This window comes from Emydura macquarii, unplaced genomic scaffold (genome assembly GCF_026122565.2).
Source record: "Emydura macquarii macquarii isolate MOO-44397 ecotype Brisbane River unplaced genomic scaffold, CSIRO-AGI_Emac_v2 contig_2897, whole genome shotgun sequence".
Classification (NCBI taxonomy): Eukaryota; Metazoa; Chordata; order Testudines; family Chelidae; genus Emydura; species Emydura macquarii.
Window position 1 is genome coordinate 32,498,796 of NW_027133034.1, and position 23,147 is coordinate 32,521,942.

The 23,147-nt window shown below is 40.7% G+C and overlaps 1 protein-coding gene across 3 annotated transcripts in view; it reads left to right on the forward strand.

Moving 5' to 3' along the window:
* The first annotated feature begins 11,400 nt into the window (after positions 1-11,400).
* NUDT12 (nudix hydrolase 12) overlaps positions 11,401-23,147 on the forward strand; it is a 33,643-nt gene continuing 21,896 nt past the window's right edge. The window contains exons 1-2 of one of the 3 annotated variants that reach the window (XM_067568562.1): positions 11,401-11,556; positions 19,266-19,336. In XM_067568562.1, the coding sequence (XP_067424663.1) occupies positions 19,269-19,336 (68 nt within the window). In that variant the 5' untranslated portion in view covers positions 11,401-11,556; positions 19,266-19,268. Of the gene's footprint in view, positions 11,557-19,265; positions 19,337-23,147 lie in introns of those variants that run through there. The other 2 variants (XM_067568560.1, XM_067568559.1) reach the window with 2 other exon arrangements.

Sequence of the window (23,147 nt, forward strand, 5' to 3'; positions counted from 1 at the left end):
TCATAGCCTGAAATATTTTCATAGGAGGTCCCAGAAAAAAAAGGTTGAGAACCTCTGCCTTAAAAGATCATCACAAAGCATCCTCAGTGGGCGTTCTTGGGATCTGAGTTCTTTGGACAATCTGACTCTTCATCATTAAGGGCACAATCCTACAGATTTTTACTATCAGATGAAGACCCATTGAAGCCACTGGGACTATTCATGATAGTAAGTACTATGCTTGGTAAGCTGGAATTGTTGGCAAAAATAATATCTACTTGTTACTTACTCCTCTAATAAATCCAGCCCAGCATGTCAGAAGAATGAAAAGTGGGTTATTTTTAAAGGTATCTGTTTTGAAATATAGATATAATTAAAGACTAGAGATAATGGTGAGATTCTCTGGTGCCCTTCCATGACAGTCTACATTGTTGCTGAAAGCATGCTTCACAGAGCGGCCACAGGCTAGCTCTGCTTAATTTAGTGCATGAAAAATAGCAGCACAAGTGGGAGTAGCACAGGCAGCATCTTCGGCCAGTCACCAGAGTACAAACATGCTCCCAGCTGCAAACTAGACACACCCTAAGAGGTGCAGCACTGAACCCATAGTCCCAGGAAAGACAGGGCAAAGGTGTTTTTAGACGTAATCTTGGGCTGCTCTGCAGGCTGGAGAGACCCCGCATGACTGAGACGCAACCTTTGGCTGTTTGAGTTACAGAAACCTCCTCGGGCTGCCCCTATGAGCCACAACACTGCTAGAATCACAGCCACGCTGTGTGCTGCATCCCCACCACTGACACGTCTCTTCTGCATCCAGCCCCACCCTTGGCAGCCTCCCATTGCTAGGGCTTGCAAGAAGGTCCCAGTCAGAAGACAGCCTAATGGCTATCCTCCACAATTCCTGCACTGGGGCAAACACCCCTCTATGTCTGGACACAGGGCTTTTAGTATCTCTTTACAACACTCCAGCCCTTTTGCAAAGCATACAGGAGCTTCAGCAGAGATAAGAATTTCACCCAATAGATTAAAAGAACTAGACTGAACAATCCAATCTTCTCAGTACTTGAGCATTTCAAAGCAGAAATTTTTATGGTACATAATCTTCTGCCTAATTTTATATATCTTTTGATTGCCAACGCTACCAAACGCTCCCTGTGTCTACGGTACACCTAATTTCTACTCTAAAGGGGAAATAAAGTTCTTGTTAAAGCTTTTTTTGGTCAAAGATACAATATAAAATGTAGGTGAATTTGTAGTGATTACTTGTAGTTCAGCCCACAATCCGACAAGGCTCAAGTTGAAAAAAGAGCAATACCTGAAACTACCGAAATCTAAATTGAACTCTTCATTGACTCTCCAATCTTAAAGAGTTTCAAACATATTGTAGATTTGCAAGAATGAACACGATGACAACTTGTTTTTCAGAAGAAACTGTGAAAGAAAGCTAACATTAAAGTTGCCCTGAGTACACTCTGCTGTAGGCACAAACAGATGCTCAGAGAAATTCTCTGGAAACCTTTGAATGCCCCTTGAAATGTTAAACATTTAGGGTTCCTCAGACATGTTTCTCTCAGCTCCTTACAAAAAATCCAAGAAGCAATGTTTTTTCTTTTCTGCAATACCTGGCCCGTGTGCACCCTCCAGTGGCAAATTTATATTTCTAAAGTATGCAAGAGGACTCTTTGTTGGCACAACTGTAATGCGAAGTGCACACAGCAGCACTGAGCTTTTATTTATCATATTTGTGTCTGTTTTGTTACGTGTTCTAGCTCTACTGTAATTCGTGCCATACAACAGCTGATCACATTTAGAAGAAAAAAATTTAATTAAGGCAGCAACGCTTTAATGTAAGTAGCTGGTCGTGAGGGTATTAATGTGCAGGTAGTGTGTGCTTTGGTAAGAATTCTATTGTAATGGAGGTCACAGACTCCATTTCCACATTAACACAATAGTTGCTCATCTATAATCAAAAAGGGTCTTCCTTAATCACTTTTCATCTCAAAGCCCAGAATATTCAGTGAGGACATGCTACAATATGCCCTAAGACCAATTTTTTTGTAGCTTGCACAGTAGAATTGTGGAATGTGATTCTCTTAATAGGTGAAAAAGGTAATCAGCTGACTTGGATTTTCTGACACACATCTGGAATACAAAGCTAGTTAATCATGGGAGCATATAAATCCATCTCAAAGAAAGAAACTAAGGAGCAAAAGACAAACAATACTCACTAAACAGGCAATATTATTTCTAAAAATACTCATTTATCAGGTGAGATTTTGTGTGGTGCCTCACAGAGCAGCAGCACAAACAGACAGCCCAGGTGATGGTGAAGCAAAGTTGGCTTCAAGCCACCTTTACACCATCAGGATTCTGGGTTGATCAGGGCCATTAGCAGAGGCAGCCCATAGATGTGCTGTAAGTGGCAAGAGTCCTATAACCCAAAGCTGCCCAGAACGCCAGACCTCAAAATGTGTTATGGCCTTACCCAGCTACTCCCCTAAAGCAAGGAGACCTATGAAGAACAATTTAAAGCTGTCCTATGTTGTGTCTGAGCCAGGAAAATTCTCCATCAGCTGGTGGAGGAGTTTTTAAAGCCTCTGTATACAGTCATTGATGTGTACAGCTATCATAACAAAGGGAAGAATGTCTCCTGATAACTTTTAGTTAACAATGAATTCACATTAGAATGGCCATGTTGCACTTTTAGTTTACACTAACAAGGCTTATGCCATAGATGCCTTATTTTCAGAGGTGCTAAGTACACAGAATGAAAGACATTAAGGATATCTGGTCTGAATACCAGGTTCCAAAGAAACAAACTTACTTTGGCACGACCAGAATAATTCTTTATGCAAAGAATAGCAATTCTTCAGAAGGTTCCTATCATGAATTATGTGCAATCTGGTTTCCCTTTTACATCAGTAGTCGTTTCATCCTTTACTACATATTTTGTTGTTGAACCAACACTTCAACTGTATCCAAAGGAAAGCCTCTGTTTTGAGTAAGACTGTCTTCCCCAAATAACTGACAGTGTTCCTGAACACTGTTAATGTAGTTAATGTAGCTTACCTTCGAAACCAAATGCAGGTACACCACCAGATGCATGGCATTTGCACAGAATGGGCCAGATTTTAAGCTAGTGTAAATTTCTATAGCTCCATTGAAGTCAATGGAGCTATGCTGATTTACCTCCACTGAGGATCAAGTCCACACATAAATCTTAACGTCAGCTGAACCCTTTGCATGATATTAAGCAACCATGAGGTAGCCTTTATCCATATGTAATACCAGCAATAGAAATGGTTAGTTTTCTGTATAATGTGGGAGCAATAGTTCAACAAAATCTATTTACACTAATACCCTAAAAACTACTGCTTTGGTATTAGTGTATAATTAGATACCGGTTTACATGTAACAAAATGCTGAGTTCTACTTCCGTGTTTATTATAATCCTGAAGGTGATGTGGGCCAGTTTTGCAATTAAGCAAAGCAAGTGTTCAAACCAGTGTGTGTATATGGTAGAGGATCTCGCATTTAATCCCTCATATTTATAGGAAATATTCTTATACTTCCATGTGAAACTCTTTGATTTCCAGTTTCTATCAGGCACCTGAAGACATTTTTCTCTGCTGTATATTTAGTGTTCTATAAAACAAATATTTAATCATTATTGTTTATACCAATGTTATTTACCAAGTACCTCACATTGCTTAGAACATTCCTACATTCTTGTTCTAGTCAATACAAATGCATATCTTAAAAATCCTTACCTGTTTTAAACACCGCTAGTGATTATGTGACTATTCACAGAGAACATTAACTTATTTTACTCTGATTTTTTTTCTCACCATCTCCTAAAAAAGGCTCTTCACAGTAACAATTAAAATGGAAAACCAACAGTAAGCATAGTAACAATTAAAAATGTTTTCCTAAAGGAAGTACTCTTACGTCCGTTTTCAGATAAACAAACCATCTATGCAGACATTTTTAAAATAGAATATATTTTAGTGTTTCCTGTAAAATACAGATTCCAGTACAAAGGCTCAGATAACATAGACATTAAATTGCAAGCGTGTGAGTGTGATGAGATAGTGAGACTCATTACAGATGGCCAGTGTCTCAGTAGTTCAGATATCAAATATACTTCTGTAACAAATATATCGATATTTAAACTGTGTCCCTTTTTTCCAACCTTAACATATTTCTTGTCTTCTGAGGGACAGGAAAAACAAATTTTATAAAAGTGAAATAACTACGTATGTGCCAGTCATCCCTTTGTCTGCACATGGTATCCTGCTTCACTTTCCTTTGTCCTTTTAAATTATAAGCTCTTCAGGGAACGGGCCATCTCTAAAAAATGTGTTTGTACTGTACGTAGCATAGTGAGGACCACTAAACAGAAATAAATAAATAAATAATATTGCTGAAGGACTCATCAAATTCATAAGTCTATTAACAGATCAGATACTTATCCAGGTTTTGCCTTTGCAAAGCTCTGGCAATACTGACATTGATTTTGGTTCATACCGATTCATACAGTCACCCATATCATCTGATCTTGTGATCCCTTTTACCCCTACAGCAGGTCAACACTTAAATCTTTCCATAACCTCTAAAAGAGAAGTCATCTCTTTACCATCATTTATCCCACAGTACTGTGTAAAAATTATATCACTTTACTACACAGTGCTCTATCTCTAAGCAAAGGCATCACTCTCAAAATGGGCCTGACTTGAGAGGTGCTGAAAACCAAAGCAACAAAATGTCCCTTTGGGCACCCTGGCAATTTCATGAAAAGAGGCTCTCTGCTCCATTCCATCCGGACTTGAAACAGTTAAAAGAGTTCTAACAAATTAAATCAAAACACAGCAAACTCCATTTTCCATCTTTTATTTTTCACAAAAGAAAAAAATATTACCTCAGTGCCTTAAAAAAAGACTAAATAATGAGGGTGCATAATTTTTGCTTTAACTTACATTTCTGCCTTTAAAACTCAGTTTCAACTCAATGAAAAAGCCAACAAATATAGATTTAATTATGCAGAAAAGATGCTTTAACTGCAGTGCACATTCAATACTCAAAATCCAAAGAAAGCAGACCTACTTGAAATGTGTACAAATCAATTCATTATATTGATTTGGAGTGAGCTGTGCTTTAATTTAAAACATAGATTACCACAGGCCAAACTTGATAAAGTCTGACTTTTTGAGGCATGGTAGCTTAGTTTTGAAGATGACCTGAGCCTTTCTGGTGAAATGGTGACTTGCCAGGCTTCTCATTTTATTTCTATAAATGACCATTACATTGAAACCATCAGGGGCCTATTCCACTATGTTTATTACCATTCATAATACATTTTGCTATTAAAAAAAACTGAATACAAGATGAATATTATTAACTTTAAAGACCTGCTGACACCTTATGGAAAAAACATTGAAAGATTTTCAATTTAGAAACAATTCCTCTTACATAGTGTGCATTCGCGACCCTTCTCTTACCATACGCTACTACCTGTTACTAAGGAAGGGCTGGATAAGGGCACAGAAACTATTAGCCCATATCTAGGCCACTGGCTTCTGGAGTTAGTTGATCACATTTGAATCTCAGCTTTCAGTTTTTAAAAAGGAATTTGTTAGTCCTGTTGGTTGTAACTTATAAAAGCAATGTTTGCCTGAGTCATCAGCAGAGAGCATGAGACAACAGGTCTGAGAGGAGTGTACTGCCCTATGCATGTCAGAGGGGTGTTAACGCCACTCACATTGGTGTAACTCTATTGATTTATTCCTAATTTTCACCAATGTGAGAGGCCCATGACTCTCTCTGCGTGCATAGAGAAGCAAGAATAAGATATTTATGTTTTAATTCATTTTAAAATGTATTAAATTAATTAAAATATGTTTTACTAATCCCCCAGGCATGAAATGAACCAAAGCTGTAGACACAGAGGGTACAAAATAAAAGCCCAGGGCAGGAAGTCTCAGAGCACAAGTTAACTGACACAGGCTTGCGGGACTCGTGCTAAAGGGCTAAAAGCAGCAATATAAACATTCACACATAGGCTAGACCCCAGGCTCGGAGACCCACTCCCCTCACCAGATTTTAAACCCAGGCTCTGATTATTTGTGAATTTTCATTTCTTTTCGGAGTTAAAAATCAGTTATACTCTAAAAGCAAGCAACAAACCAAACTTGGTATTTTATAGATTCAGCTGATCAACAAAAACCTGTTGGAAGGACTCACAATAAGAGTCTTGAAAGTATATGCACCTAACCTTATCAGTTGAAATTTTCAGTTTGAATAACTTTTGAAACAACTCTATAGCTAGAGTCTAGTTAGTCATTTACTAAGATGTCACATGTCTTTGGCTCTATACAAGATAAATTAACTCACTTTTGGTTTGAGAGCCTTCATATTCTCTGCCCTAGCTGATTACACACAGACGCACAAGCTTTGCTTGCACTGCCACCTGCTGTTGGTATTCACTTGGTTTCCAGCTGACTAGTTTTTGAAGAGCGATATTGTATAGTTAAACTGGCCTAATCTATAAGAAGCAAATATCATGAACATTGATTTTTAAAACATTTTAAACACCACTCATTGTTACAGATTCCATTGGCAGAAGTTATGTGGCAGTCTTTGTCTCTCATTTTATTTTTGCAGATGATTAAACAGAATAATCGTATTAGAAAAGCCCCTGTTTCCTGGTGCTTATTTGTAATTTTATATGTGGTTGTGGGGTGCTTATAAAAAATATAACAAATAAATTAACAGTTTTAAAGATTAAAGTAAGGTCATAAATTAAATTATAGAAATAAGATGTGACGGAAGCCAGCCGTGATAGAGGTAAACAAATATATTAGGAGAATATAGTGGGATTTTTATTATTCTCAAGCCATAACCTTGGATTGTTAAACTTTTTAATGCTAATATAACATTGAGCTATTCATGCAAAAAGTGTACTGTATTTAAAAGTAAATTGAAATGCCTCTTACCCACCTGAGCCTGAGTTTGAGATTAATAATAGTTTCCCTTGCTACCGTCTATCCTGAGGTCTTATACAGGCAATATCCCACTAACATCAAGAATTAGTTTTATTTTAAAAGTTCAGACTTGGCATATTCATTGTCGTCACTAAGGAAAGCATATTTTGTACACACAACAAAAGTAGATCTTCCCTTTTTAAAGTCAGGGTAAAAAATGCATCACAGACTCCATGTCCTACTCAACTATCCTCCACCAACAGCACTGGTTAATGGGGAGGAGAAGAGGCTTCAATTGAAAGAAGCAAATTAAGTGCAATTATTAAAATCTGTGCAGCATTAAGTATTTTTGTCAGATGAAGTCAGAAGACTAATTTACAGTTTCCCCAACAAGACTGGCTCAACCATACAGTACCATACAGAGGCAATTTTTTGTTCAAAGGATGCCACAGTGGATGCCGTTGTGTATATATACTATATCACGTCCATATGTTTCTAAAGAACATTTTTTTTAAATGTTGCATCTTTTGCAACCAGGTTTGCACAGACAAATCAGGTAATTGTGTAACTAACTATTTATCTGCATGCACAATTTCCCATTTTTACCTCCAGTGTCAGCCTCTGTGCACCAATAAAGGCCTAATAGGTACAAGCATATATTTTGGATTGCACTCACTGTACTCTCCTTTGAAAATTTAGCCTATGTTGTGTATTAATGCAATATAGTGAACAACAAAACACTGCCTTAGGTCTGCATGGTACATGCAAAAATGGTATAAGGGCTAGCGTTACCATATGTCCTGTATTGGCAGGGACAGTCCCCTTTTTAAGTGTGTCCCTGACATCCCAAAAAAAAGTGGAGCATGCTCCGGAGGAATGTTCAGGGGGGCGAGAGGTGACATTTGAGAGGAAGAACAGGATCCTGGCTGATGTGTCTCCACTATACCTCCAATCAGGGAGCAATGGGGTATTATGTGGTCACTTTGCGGCCCGATCAGAGGGCAGTACAGTCGGGCCCTAATTCAAACTCTTCTCCGGCTGGGCCATGGAGCTGCAATTCTTGGTTCCTGAGCCCTACTGGCTGGTAAGTGCCCAACCGGGTCCCACAGCATCCACTTGCACCATGGCACTGAGCATGGCACAGCCTCCCTGGCAATCCCCTGAGCCATCCCTGGAGCTCCCACCCCAGCCACAGGTCCTTCCCACCCCCATCCTTTGGGGCCTGTCTCCTGAGCCCTCTCCAGCACCCCGCCCTGCCCCAACCAGCTCCTTTCCCTCCCCAGTGTGCCTCCAGTCGCTCACTTCTGCCACATCCCAGCAGGGGTGACATTAAGGAAGGCGGTGGGGAGCACCTGCCCCCTCCTCGCTTCCCAGAATTTCGTACCATCGGCTGGGAGTGACCCCATCCCGATGCTCGCTCCTCTCTCTCCTCCTCTTACCAGCTGGAAGTGATCCCCCTCCCATCCCCCATTCCGCTCTCCCCTCTGCTCACCGGCTAGGAGTTGTCCCCCTCCCCATATCAAAATCTGAAATAACTGCCCTACATCCCGGCCTTCCCACACATCCCCAGGGCTGCTTTCTGGAGTCTCTTTGGTCCCTCCTGATACACAGAGCCTCCTTCTGCCTCTCGGCTATCCCAGCCCCCAAAGAGGCATCACACTGCTAACTAGATTATAGTCCAGTAGCTTCACCTCTTAGCTCTGAGCCCAAACGTACTGACACCCGCACATGCACACCCTGCTTTGCTGCCCAGATCCTAGCCCAAACCCATTCCTCTTCAATCCTGCCCCCGTCTTTGCTACTTGGCTCAAAATTTGGGGGCACGAAGGAAGATTCATGGGAGTGCGGTGGACAAGTAGCGATGCCGGGTGACTCAGGCCAGCCCCACGCCTCCCGTTTTCAGTTTAGGGAAATATGGTTGCCCTAATTAGTGCAATATTAAATTTGCTCAGCTAAGCAGTCAAAAGTCTAGAAATAGAAAAGCTAAGATTGTTATGCTGTGCTAACAGTGTGGTGTTATCCACCTCTAGTAGCTAGATCACATACAGAGGTTCTGAGTCAGCCCCTGTCTCCAAGCTAGCATAGTGGGTCCTTTACCTCTAGCAGAAGCGGGTCAAGCTTTTAGATCCAGAGAGCCCTGGCTCAACCATCTGGGTTATTGCCACAGGTGCACAAGCATAATTATGTTCCGTTCTGCATACGCATTACAATACAATCATAAGTTGATATATAGATTGTTCAGCAGCCTAACTATTCTTGATGAGGCAGCAGTAAGGTGGTGCAGTCCACCCTCCAATTTTCTAATTGTGAACTCCTCCACCACATGCTTAACCATCCGCCTTGCTGCCCTGCAGTCACACTCTGAAGATTGCAACAATGCAAAAATTTGGCTTAGTTCAACCACTCTGGCCATTCTAGTCAGCAGACTATTAAGCCTAGTTCATGTAGGGTATGCATCCCAGGTTGCAAACAGGGTGGATGTTAGGCTTCTAAAATTCATCAGCATGCCTGTCTCTCTGTCCCAGAGTTGCTGCCACTATGCAAAGGTGTAGCTGTCAGCCTTGATATGTCCTTGTTCATCCAAGACTGATATTGGGCCACAGTACTGGATATGAGTGCATGAACAGCTGCCACAAAAGGATGTCACAGTCAGTCACATGGCAAGTCAGCCTAGGTGAAGCAGGATCTCCATATGGATATAATCAAGGCCTGAAGCCCTTTCCATTTTCATAAGCTTGATGGCCTGGTTCAGCTCTTTGTCTGAAAAAGGAGCCGTCAAGTTAGAAGCCACACTAGGAGCTTGCCACCTCTCTGCAACCTCAGTTTTGACTGCACAAGCTAAAAGACTTGCTCAAGTTCTGTGCACAGCCATTAGTCACTAGCTGGGATGCAAAATCATTTGTGGTGACTGGAAATACCTTTTTGCCAAGGCTCGAACCTCCACAATATTTTCTGATTGTCTGCCAGGCTTTCCAGCCAGAATGAGTAAAGTCCATCTTTGTAACTGTCTCTTTCCATCAATCACACCTGGTTTGATCTAGCAGTTGAATGAGTTCCTTGCTCTTATTAAAGGCCTCCTGTTTGTTACCAGCAGATCTGAAATCTTGGTAGAGCTTAATTGTCTCTGACAACCACTCAGGGATATTTTGTTGGTGATTGATAGTCTCTAGGGATCTAGGACACGTCTACTGCCTTTTCATGGCGTCCCCCATGAGTAGCACAAAGCAAAATGAAAGTAGACAAAATGCAGAATGCAGGCTTGCATTCTAAGCGACAATCAACCCGAAAGAACTGTCCTCCAATGGAGCCCCTTTCAGGGCCAATGCTAAAAACCCTAGTGCTGGGGGCAGTTCTCAAGATGCTGCATTTCAATATCCTGGGGATATTGGTGGCAAAATGGGATGTTCTCCTCCAACTAATTACAAACCTCGGAGCACATGTAATCCTGCTTCAGGAGATACTCTCCACCACCAACATAGCACCAGACTATGCTGAAGGTGACTTATCACCTTCACAAGCAGGATAGGATGGCATCTTACTTAAAGAAAATCTGTCCACTGTCACTAAACCAAATGACATCATAGAATGACAGGCAATAAAGATGAATGAGTTTACATTGAATAATGTCTACAGGCCTCTATCAATTAACTGGCCAACCCCCCACTCTGCCCACCTTTCCATGTCCTTCCATCTACTCTGGTAACTTCAATTCCAGCCACGTTATTTGGGAATATCCTGACAACAATGCAGATGGAAAATCTAATGCAGTGGGCATCAGTCACTGACTGACAAACTCCTCTATGACCCAAATCAAATGCCAAGCATTCACAGTAGCAGATGGGCACCAGGCTCTTCTTCTGACATCACTCTTTAATTTTCCATGCAAATATAGTACTGCCAGTGGGCATAAAACAGGAGGTGCTTGCAGCTTTCCTGAAGTCTCAGCCCTGGCCATCTTTGATCACCATTTACCTGTGGATATCAACAATAAACAGCTCTGTGTCATTTTTTGAAAGTTTGGTCTTTCAAGCAAAACTACAGACGTCTGTTAGCAAACTGGCTGAGTTGAACTTGGCATGTGCTGCCAATATAAAAGAAAAAGATTCCCACCAAACTTTCTGTGAATTATTTCAGGCAGCTGCTCAGACATAAGGGGCAGCATTGTCCCAGGAATCATAATTTCCTTCTTCCTTGCTCCAGACATCTACTTGTCACATCATCCCACTCTGTACCAGTTCAGCTGTAGTGGTTGGCACTTTGGCTAGGACGGAGCCAAGGCTCCTCGGGAGAGGGAGTGTTATAGGGTGGCTTGTCCATTAAGGGCTGGAGGGCCTTGGGCCAGTCAACCCTGATTACTAATGAAGTACATCTGGCTTGGATCAGGTAATTCCCTATAAAGGGCAGCAGGTGGCTAACATGAAGCCCAAGAAACTGCAAGAAGTAAAGGCTTCTGCAGGGAAGATCAAACCAGGCAGTTTGAAAGTGGCAGTGTGTGGCTACCAGGAGAAAGATGGCATGGTTAGAGGGTTGAACTCTATCTAGGAAAGGCGCAGACTGGGTCAGAAGAAAAGCTTTGTGTGTGGCAGAAGAATCGTGAGTGAGTATGAACTTTTGTGTTATGATTATGGATGTTTGTGTGGGGAGTTGGATGATTGTTTGAACCCTTTGTTATTAAATCAGCTTTAGGTGGGAGCACTATTAGTCAAAAATGAGACTGTGGAGCTTGTAATGGGCCTGCAAAAGAGGCCTAACAGGGGAAGGGTGCCTGTAAAGTGACACCACCACCCCCTGCCTCCCCCCCCCCTCCTGCCTGCCCATGAGTAGGCACTCAGAAGGTACCTGACCCTGGTACAGGGAGTATGGGGGGAACTGATACATGCACCTCCTACAGGGTGTGCACAAACACACTACCCTGCACAAACAGGCAGCTCAGAGTGGAGCCTTAAATGGTGTTCTAGACAGTGACAGGGACTCAGGGTTAAATCAGTACTGAATATGCTTAGGAGTTATTTCATTAGTTTGTGGCAATGGCAATTTAATAAGTGACACTTAAATAATGAACATTCCTTCAACACACTATAAAAAGACAACAATTTCTATCATAAAACATCAAACAGTTGAGGTTGTATGAGGCAAATGTGTATACCTTAGAAAAGAGCACCAGAATTTATGATAATCCTCTGAATTTGATCACTATGTATTTATTTAGATCTAACCACAAAAATTACCCATATGGAGAGCTCAAGCCATGAACAATTGCTTAAGTGTATGATAGCATAATGATCACCTGCTGGCATTCAATATTCATATATAGCTAACCCACAAACTCTGCCAGCAGCATTTAAAAAAATCAGATGCAAGTAACAAATTAATTCAGCCAGCCAGTAAATCAAAGTTGCAACAAGAATCTGGTAACAGGATGATGAATATGGTACAAGTGCATAGTTATAGGTAAATTTTATATTAAATGAGTAATAATAATATGCGACAAATTATAAAACAGCCCATTGTTAGCTTTGAAGACTTATTGTTCCTTTTAGTCACATTTCTCTTAATTTTGAAAGCTTATTTTATTGCCTAACCATAACTCCATTTTTATGAGGGGCTAGTTTTTCTCATTTCAATATATAGCATTACTCATTTATATACAGTGTAATTACAAGCTACAACTTTAGCACTTCCTTGTTTATTATTAATGTTCCCTAGCACTTTCCATCATAAGATATTCAGTTGCTTATAGCTTTCCCAAACTCTAACTGTTTGGGCTACATTTTTTTGCATCCCAGATGTCTGCTTCAGGCTGAATGTTTTTGGAAAGCCTCAGGAAGAATGGTTCTAAAAATGAAGCTAAGGAAAAATGTTCTGTAATGTTAAAAAAATGCAAATCTTGAGAGGCTCTAGTGCCCCCATGTTTTGGAGCAAGGATGGAAGTGGGGGGTGGCCCTTCTGTCAGGAATGTCCCTCTTGCTGTTTTTGTGAAAATCTGCCCAAATTTGGTTGAGTTATGCCTCTGAAAAGTCTCAGTATGCACATACCCAGTAGAGACTTTGCAGAATTTAGCAGCTAAACTCTCTGAAGATTCCATGCCCAGTGAGCATGCCCCAGTTCCTAACACTTCTTATGTGTGACCAGACTGCATGTGCCATCCCCACTGAACGACTGAGCATGCTCTCACCCAGTGATACAGGGGCAAAGCTGGACTTTCCCTGTAATCGCTGCTCCTGGTTGATTCAGGCCAGGCACTGGAATTGAGAGCAGGAAGACTGTCCCTCCTCTGCTCTGTGCCCCCCTGCTGGTGTATGAAGCAGGAAACTACCCTGACTCAAATGCAGAGTGGACAAGAGCTGATTGGGACACAGAGTATGGAAAAACTCTGGGGGGACGGGGAAGAGAAACTGACTGGCAGTTTGCACGGATCAGTCTTCCCTGTTGCCCCCCAGCTCACACTCACTCTTCTCTGTAAACTCCCCATCAGTGCTTGCAACATTAATAATGTTCTTTTAATGCAGTTGTGTTAAAATGCTCAATATTTGCAATATAATTTATGTAGGTTGCTTATGTGCTGTTGAATACTGTAGTGACAGAGGTGCCACTTTGGGGAAGTAGGTAGACAATGGTATCCCATCAAGTACCCAGAGAAAGGAGAGGGTATTTTGGAGGGTGGGGTGGGAGGTATTAGGAAGGGAGCCTGTTCAAGCATTAAGGAAGGTCAAGGAATTTTTAGTATCTACTTCCTCTTTGGTGTGGTGTGTGGTTTTTTTTTTTTTTTTTAAACTGATGTTCCAATCAGATGGGGGTGTCCCAGTACTGTAACTTTGTAGCTGATAGTCCTGCAGAAATTACAAATATTTCATTACTGTTGAAGTTTTTCTAAATCTGCATATTTTAGAAGCAGATAAACCATTATGTTCAACATTCTGAGTTTTTCTCAAACATGTTTAATGGCTCACAGTTCATAAAGGGATTGGATTTGCCTTTTACCAGCTTTCATGTCGTGCTGATCCTCCAGTTATATTTAAACTTCAGCATTTTTACCTAGCTCCTTTTAAAATAACTTAATCAAATATGTTCAAGTTTTGGGTTTGGGATTTTTTTAATATTTGATTTATGTTCTAGTCAAACTATGTATTAATCACAACTTTTTTAGGAAAATTAGAAGCTATCAGCCCTGCCCTACAATGTAGTGCCTATAGAAGACAAATATATCTATCATTCTTAAATAAGACTGCCAAAATGTCAAGGTTTCAACACAGCAATGCTTTTCATATAAGGAAACAAAGAAATAACCAACTCAAATGGTATATGATTCCTTTTTATCTTGTCAGGAATAGAATATGTCATGGTTGTCAAAGCTAACAAAAAGCCTTCCCATTAATACCACTTAGTTGACTGAGAGAAAAGCCTTTATTGAATACATCCAACTTTGCTAAAGGTCTTCCAATGAACTAACTGAAAATCCCTAAGGACCTGATCTGAACTTAGTAAAAAGATTCCTGTGATCTTTGGAGTCTTCAGTAGTCTTTGGATCAGACCCTAGATGTCCTATGCCAGCAAGCATCAGTTCTTAGGATGGTATCTTTGGGGACTGTGTTCACTTTGATTGTAGCAAAGTCATGGTTAGAAACTCAGAGGATTGTTCTGGGGCATGATAATCACTATTCAAGAATCCCAGTCAGATCATACTGATTTCCACCTTCCTCATACAGCCTTACATCCCTAAGTATGCCTTACAGTTCTGAGTTGAAGCCAAAGTGTTAAAAGATTAATCTATTATAATGTGCTGTACAAAACCCAAAATTTTTGGGAACATACTCCTTTCCCATATCCATAGTTACTACTTTTCACTTTCAATGAACAATTTATAATGAAAGCTGCCTCTTAGTCTTTACCTAGTGTGGTAACCCTTGGGGAAAAATGGAGTTGTTGTAAAACATGTTAAAATGAGGTAATAAGAATGCAGTGCAGGCCCAAATAATGAATTGGAAAACCTTCTATGACTTTGCTGTTTCAGACTGAGTCTGAATAACATCAAAATAAATTATTTTTGTCTGTAATCTGACTCCAATGCTGAGACTCTATTCTGGCAAGGATGTGATTTACCCACCTTTTCCTTTTTTCTTTTTTTAATTTGTTAGACAAACATCCTATTTTAAATTTCTTGTTACCAACTCTGAATCTACATAATTAGACCTATCACACAATTTGTTGGAAAAAAACTGTCTTATTTATAAAATGTGTTCTATCCCCTTGTGCGTATTGTTTCCTCACTGCACCAGCAGAGAACCTAAGCTTTCTCTCCATAATTTGTCTGACTCTGGAGTACAGGAAGATAATAGAGGGAAGCTCTCAGGCTTCCAGCTGTACAGTACAGGCTCATCAGGGCAGGATGAACGTGCAAAAGAAACAGAAACTAGAATGTTTAGGGGATTTGTAAGGAAAGATGCAGATGGAAGTGTGCTGGCAGTTGGGGGGAATTCGGCAGCAGCGCGGTTTCGTGGCAGGGTTCTGTGGGGGGCGGGGGCAGTGCCCGCCGCTGAAGTCCCCCTGCCGCCGAAAAGTGGCAAACGGCGGCAGGGTTTCGGCGACGGGCACTGCGCGCACGCACGCACGCGCACACACACACACACACACACACCCCGCCAAGGAACCCTGCCGCTGCTGTGAAACCGCGCCACCGCCAAATTCCCCCCCGCCGCCAGGGCCGGACCAGATGATTTCGTGGGCCGTATACGGCCTGCGGGCCAGACATTCCCCACCCCTGGCTTAGACCCATATTGGCTGGCTCTAGTGTGGTCATGCAAATATTAGCAATGAACTCTTTAAGAGCACATTTTATACCCTTTAACTAACAAGCAATGTCATTACCAATTAGTGACTTCAACTAAAAACCAATTAGAGACCGTTCACCCTTCTTTCCAGTTTTAATCCAGATAAGATTTACAACCTCCTTTCTTCCCAATGCTTTTCCTCCCTAATGTCTTGCTAAGTTTTCCCATTGCCCCTGGGTTCACATAGGCTAACACTGGTTTGTAGGTTGGAGAATAGCTGTGTTGGCTCATTTTAAGACAGATTCTCATTGTTTGATTTAAAACATCTACTGTCACCCCTATGGGTCAGAGGACTTATTTTTAGAAACTTCCTCTTAACTCATTAGTTATTCTTTGAACCAGACATCCTCCCTACTTTATTCCTTCTGGCTTTATCACTTACTATTTTCAAGGTCTTCCTTCTACTTTTTAGTCAAGGCCTTTCTATACCAAACATGTATATTTCCTTAACCAAACTTAACATTATAACATTAAAGTTCTTATCCTAAAGGGTCTATGACACTGTGCCAATAGAGTGAAATACTTTGGACCTCTATAGCATCTTTATCCCAGGATCTCAGATGTACAAACATCAATATATTGGCCTACAACAGCCTAGTGAGATAGCCAAGGAATATATAGGAATCACTTTACCCTGCATTTCAATTCAGCCCCCCTAAAATTGAATGCGACAGCTGTTTAGTAAAACATAAGAACACTAATTACTACACAATTAATTAGGAGCCTCATAAAACAACTAATTAGGACAAGAAATGAAGAATTTAATGGTCAATTGCAACTTGGAAGTAGGATTCAATATTAACTACTTTGATTGGAATTTTCCCAGAACAGTACCAAAATGGTGCAATTTATTTTGTACTACCAAAGTTGGAATATATAACAAACTAATATTCCCTGTGGGATTGTCCTTCTCACTGTATCTGTTGTAGCACTTAACCTGAGTGGTTCTGGTTCCCATATAGTGTTTCTTCATTCACAGCTCTCTTATCCACTGTTTAGGAGTGAGCTCTCTTAAACCTTAAGATGGACCCAGTAGTATACAATAAATAGTTCTTCCTCACCTCCCATGCTGTGATCATATGTGATGTCTATAGTAACTGTAAGTAACTAACTTATTATCAGCTATTCTATTGAATTCTGAGGTATTCTAGATTGATATTACAGTGAGACAAATGGCCCTTTTGGCTCAGGTTTGGATGTCTAACCTCCAGGACAGCTCTCAAAGAATAACAGAGAATAAAACACATTATCATACAAAACTTAATAAATAAAAGTCAATATGTTGCATATTTTTATTCTAGGAAATCATTAAATTGTTTTTAAAATGTTTAAAACACAGAAATTTAATAATTAAACAGACATTCATAGGTAGCAGTAGCACTTTAGTCAGAATGACAGCTGAATTGGTTAGCAGAACCAATACCAAGCTAAGGGTTTGAAAATGTTTATTAATCAGCTTAAACTTAATTATTTTTAATATATTCTCTGAGTATTGTGGCAATCAGCATTATATTATTGTACTGATACCTTGGGAGACAGGTCAAATTCTTCCTAAGGTACTTAACGTCAGACAAGTTGGGGATTGCTGACATAGCAATATACTTGGCACATTCCTATAATCAGGAAGGTGCCCTTCAATCAGCATGAAAAAATTCCAAAAGCTATTTCCAGTTATACATTCCCACATTTACTTCTGTAATGTTCCCTGTGATTCAGAAACACATTATTATTAGAGAATAATAAATTAACAGGTACATAAAAATAGAAAATACATAGTAAGGCAAAATCCCTGTGGTTTTAAATATTAAATTATCTGTCCCTACAGTGCAGCAGGCATAGATTCCATGCATTGCAGGGTGTAGAGGATTCAGAGCTCTTAACCACTGGGTTGAAGGAATTAATGTGCATTGCAGATACTCACTCAGTAGAGGGTCACTGACTGCATTGCCTCAGCAACATTCCCTGCCAGCCAATTTAAAGAATACACTTAGCACTCACCACTCTCGAAAGGAACTGCTTTGTATGTCTCCAGGTGAAAGATTAGGTCTTGTGATCATGATCAAGTCACATTTAAAGAAGAAAGCACAGGAGAGCAAAAGATACATATTTTCATGCTTTTATCTTAATATGAGAGAGAACGTACTCTGCTTATGTGTGTGAGGACATACTATATAGTAATTAAAACTGTCTGAAAATATTAACTAGATACAAGAGGAGGCGATTGGCTTTATGGATGTGGGAAAAGCAGTGGATGATATATACCTTGACTTTAGCAAAGCTTTTCATGCAGTCTCCCACAGTATTCTTATCAGCAAGTTAAGGAAGTATGGGTTGGATGAATGGACTATAAAGTGGATAGAGAGCTGGCTACATCATCGAGCTCAATGGGTAGTGATCAATGGCTCCATGTCTAACTGGCAGCCAGTAACAAGCGGAGTGCCCCAGGGGTCAGTTGTGAGGCCGGTTTTGTTCAACATCATCATTAATGATCTGGAGGATGGGGTAGATTGCACCCTCAGCAAGTTTGCAGTGGTAGATACTTTGGAAGGTAGGGATAAGATACAGAGTGACCTAGACAAATTGGAGGATTGGGCCAAAAGGAATCTGAGGCTCAACAAGGACAAATGCAGAGTCCTCCACCTAGGATGGAAAAATCCCATGCACAGCTACAGACTGGGGACCTATGGGCCAGGCAGCAGTTGTGCAGAAAAGGACCTGGGGGTAACAGTGGATAAAAAGCTGGATATGAGTTAGAAGTGTGCCCTGGTTGCCAAGAAGGCTAATAGCATATTGGGCTGCATTAGTAGGAGCATTGCCAGCAGATCAAGGGAAGTGATTATTCCCCTCTATCTGGCATTGGTGAGAGGCCGCATTTGGAGTATCGTGTCCAGTTTTGGGGCCCCCCCACTACAAAAAGGATGTGGACAAGTTGGAGAGAGTCCAGTGGAGGGCAACAAAATTATTAGAAGGCTGGAGCACAAGACTTATGAGGAGAGGCTGAGGGAACTGGGCTTCTTTAGTCTGCAAAAGAGAAGAATGAGGGGGGGATTTGATAGAGGCCTTTAACTACCTGAAAGGGGGTTCCAGGGAGGATGGGGCTAGGCTGTTCTCGGTGGTAGTAGACGACAGAACAAGGAGCAATGGTCTCAAGTTGCAGGGCGGGAGGTCTAGGTTGGATATTAAGAAAATGTTTTTCACTAGGAGGGTGGTGAAGCACTGGAATGGGTTACCTAGGGAGGTGGTGGAATCTCCATCTTTATTGGTTTTTAAGGTGCGGCTTGACAAAGCCCTGGCTGGGATGATTTAGCTGAGGTTAGTCCTGCTTTGATCAGGGGGTTGGACTAATGACCTCCTGAGGTCCCTTCCAACTCTAATCTTCTATGATTCTAATGCAGTTTGCATCTGGATTAAGTTTAGACTGGATACACCACAAATCCTAATCTAACAAACTATTTTTGCAATATTTCTACAATCATAGGCCATGTCCAGTCACACCCAGGAAAGAGGTCTCTTCTCGCTTTGGATACAGAACCGAAAGTGTAGAGATGGGTATGTAGCCAGAGAATTTAATCTATTTTCCCCTAAAATTTCACTAGGGTAAGTGGGTAGTTCTGAAATTCCTGTGCAGGTTCATATCTAATAGTAAAAAATAAAATATAAAATAGAGTATTTTAAAAGTCTCTGTTTGGAGCATAAACATGATTAAATAACATTTTTAAACCTCTTTAACTCATAAATATGAACAAATAAAGAGGGTTCAATGCGGAAAAAGTGGGAAATTAGAGTTTAGCATATGTAAATGGTACAATATTTGGACTAAATATAATGACTCAGTTTGAATATAACTGAAGTGATAGTTAGTTTTTTGTAAGACTTTATGCTAAAGAGATTAAAATACAATAAAGCCACTAAAGTGCTATTTAGTCTGGACATTCAGAAGAAGAAATCAAGCCAAGTGACTGACATGAAATGTATACAATAGCTCAATGATCAAGTTATTGTATCAGTTAAGCACAAAAAAAGTTTCACATGATGTTTTTGCTCCATTTCAGGCAGATTCCTGTGTCATGGTGGCTAATTCATTAAATACACAACAAAATGAAATATCATTATCTATATAGCACTACTGTGGTAAATGGAACCTTACAACAGCTAAAATACTGGTCATAACTAACAGCAAAATCTCTTCCCCCACAAAAGCTTATGATCTAAGACCCAGATCCTGCTACCTACCCCTACAGAAGTAAGGAAGGCCCTTGATGTACAATTGCCACAGTTCCTTTATATTGAGGGAGGAGATTTGTCCATGGAGAGGCCATTCAGGGGAACTGTTCCATGACAGCTCTTTTGAGCAAGACAGAATAGAGGAGTTCAGCCAGACTATGAGAGAGAGAGAGAGAGGCATGGGTCTGCAGTTACAAATCAGGGAGGAGGTTCATGGGACCTAGCAGATCCTGATGAGCCACTCCCTACCCTGTGGGGGAGGATTGCATAGATCCAGCTCCCTCACAGATCTACAGCCCAAGGTTTATTTACTCAGGCTTTGCCCAGGGACCCATAATATGGCACTAAGTAACTAATTATAAATATTTAAAAATAAACTGATAAGGGGGAAGCTTAATACAGTATATTAGCATGCACATGCAAGAAGAAAAATCCTAACACCCATTAAATTACCATTGACATGAGTGGGTAGTTCTTTTTCATCTTTGTTTTTAACTTAAGAGACCATAAATCTCTTACTTTAAGAGCAAGAGGAATGTAGAGTCTCACAGGCTGAGTGTTGAACTATGAGTTAGTTTAGTCATACTCCCATCACTAATGCTAGTTGCCATGTGCGAGGGATAATAAAGATATAGCCAAAAGGGGCATTAACTACTCAAAGCCTATTATGTGCCTAATATTCCAAGCTCTATTGATACTGCTGCCACTTTCCTGACCAGCAGCAGAATTTAGTGCCTTGCAGATCAGTTTCCTGTTTGGACCATAAATCAGAGATGCGGAGTTAGATATTTTCTTAATGTAATTTTGTTTGTTTATAAAATGTACAAGTCCTGTTCCCTCAAACAGGTGGTAACAGACAGCACACAGCAACTCCATCTTGCAGAAATATCAAGTAAGGTATCTCTGCCCTGTCCCTAGAAGCAACTGTCTTAGTATTTAGGCACTTAAAAGGATTTTCAAAAGTGCTTAGAAGGTTGGGTGCTTTGTAAATCCCACTAGATGCCTAGTTGCATCTTTGGATACCTAAAAGCCTTTGAAACTGTGTCCCTAAGGCATTGGCCTGAGGTCATACAGAAAGTCCCTGGGCGAAGTAGAACCCAGGTCTCTTAGGCTAGCTCCCTATCTGCTGGACCAGACTATCTCTCTGCATACTGTGTGTGGGGGGGGGACTGATGGGAGCAAAACCAAGAAGGCCAGCTCTCCAAGGCTCCAGCAAATGGTCCCAGGAAATTGGGAAGGATGTCATGGTTGACAGCAGGAAAAGCAGCACAGAGGTCAAGAAGGATAAAGAGAGAGAATGGGAGTCAGATGAGAGAGCACTTAACCCCCAAGGGGTGGCAGGTTTTGCCCCATGCTGAACCGTAAACCAAGGCTGCTGGAAAATCTTACATTTTAACGGAAAACCATTTTGTCCTTTTTTGTTCTGAGTTTGAGAAAAGGAAGGAATAAGAATGTTGTATGTGTTTATGCCTCAAATTCTTAGGGCTTCAGCTGTCTTCAGGCCAATTGCAGAACAAAACAGACATTACATCCACAGAGTCCATAAAGTCAATCATTGTCATGAGTTGAATTATTCACTGAGCACCATCTTTGTGCTCAGCACTGTTCAGAATGGCTAGAGGACTACCTTTTCTGACAATCTGTATAAAATGTGTATCCCTGAATAAGATGGCTTGGATATTTAAGTATGAAGTGTATAGTTATTGAGCACATATAATATCTGAGTGGAGGTGCTCATGGCAACAGAAGTTTTACCTGATTAAGGACTGGAAGATTTGACCCTCCAACTTTTTTCAAGAGGAAGAGTTGCCCAGAGCTTTTGTGCCTGCTTATTTTCCTTTCCTGCCTGCAGTGGCCCTGATATACCTCAGACTCCATTTTTTTTTTCTCAATTTTAAAATGTGGAATGTTCTTGGTATTTGATTTTTCAATATTCTCCAGTGAGAAATGCAACTCAATCACTGTAATGTTTTGTTTAAAAGCCTTCTGGAAAGTAACTAGTCTTTAAACAGAATAAGTGTTGCCAACTCATTTTTTCATGAGTCTCATGATCATTATTTTCTTTAAAGCACCAGCTCCTGGAGTCAAGTGGCTGAGATGATTTCAGCCTTTTTTCTTAAAGGAAAATTAAGTTTCTAGTTCTCATGGCTGTGGAAAGAGCTTCAAAAATGTTACCTCTATGTGCCCTAATGTTACCTGATTTTAGCAGTTTTGGATACCCTCCACAAATAAACCCTTATTGACCTTACATTTTTGACATTCCTTCAAGTAGGCCTTATTGGTAAAGAAGGCCAGGGTATAGGACTTCTGAATTTTAAGGTCACATGTGCACAATGCCGCACGCGTAACTGCAATGCTGGATACAAAACTGTAGTGTCGTGTGCACAATATCATGTTACCATTTCATAGTTGGCATAAAGAGTGCAAAGGCAGGGAAAGGAGACCATCAGATTGATTGGGTCAATCTTTATTTAAGACCCGCATGGGAGGTAGCTTGCCTAGGTGGCAGCCTGTATTTTCTTCTAGCTTTGGATCAAGATAGAAGACATCTAGAAGATTTCTGTCCACTGTGCCTATCCTTGTTCATGGCTTGGTTCCGGTTCCTGGTAATCTAGTCCTTCCATGCTCCTGATCATTTGTTCTTGCTACCTGCTCCTGACTCCTGTCCTTTATCTACCTGATTAATCCTTGTGGTGGTGTCTCGTTGTATTAACTAAAGGGCGTAAGTTAAGAAATCTTTAATTTGTCCATTACCTCCATTACTGCATTTTACCCTGGCTTCCTTGGCTTTAGGCCTGTGAGTCTCTGGTTCTGTGCCATTTTATCAATAAATCACTTGTCTATTTACATCTGTCCCATTGGTTTCCTTGGCAAGTCCTCAGATGAAAATAAGTCAGTGAGGGCAAACCTGGAGAGGTCCTTAAATAAACTTGGATCTGCTATCAACTTGAGTTAGGAGAGAGTGAAGGCCCATCAGCTCTGGGTTGGGGTCCTTCACTATCCTTGATTTCCCTTTCATTTGGTAACACTAAAGGCTCAAGAAGCGCAAGGCAAATAAAGAGAACACCAAATCCATTATTTACATAATTTCATGATTTTTAAGCAATTATGATTTTTGGTGAGCCTGACTCATGAT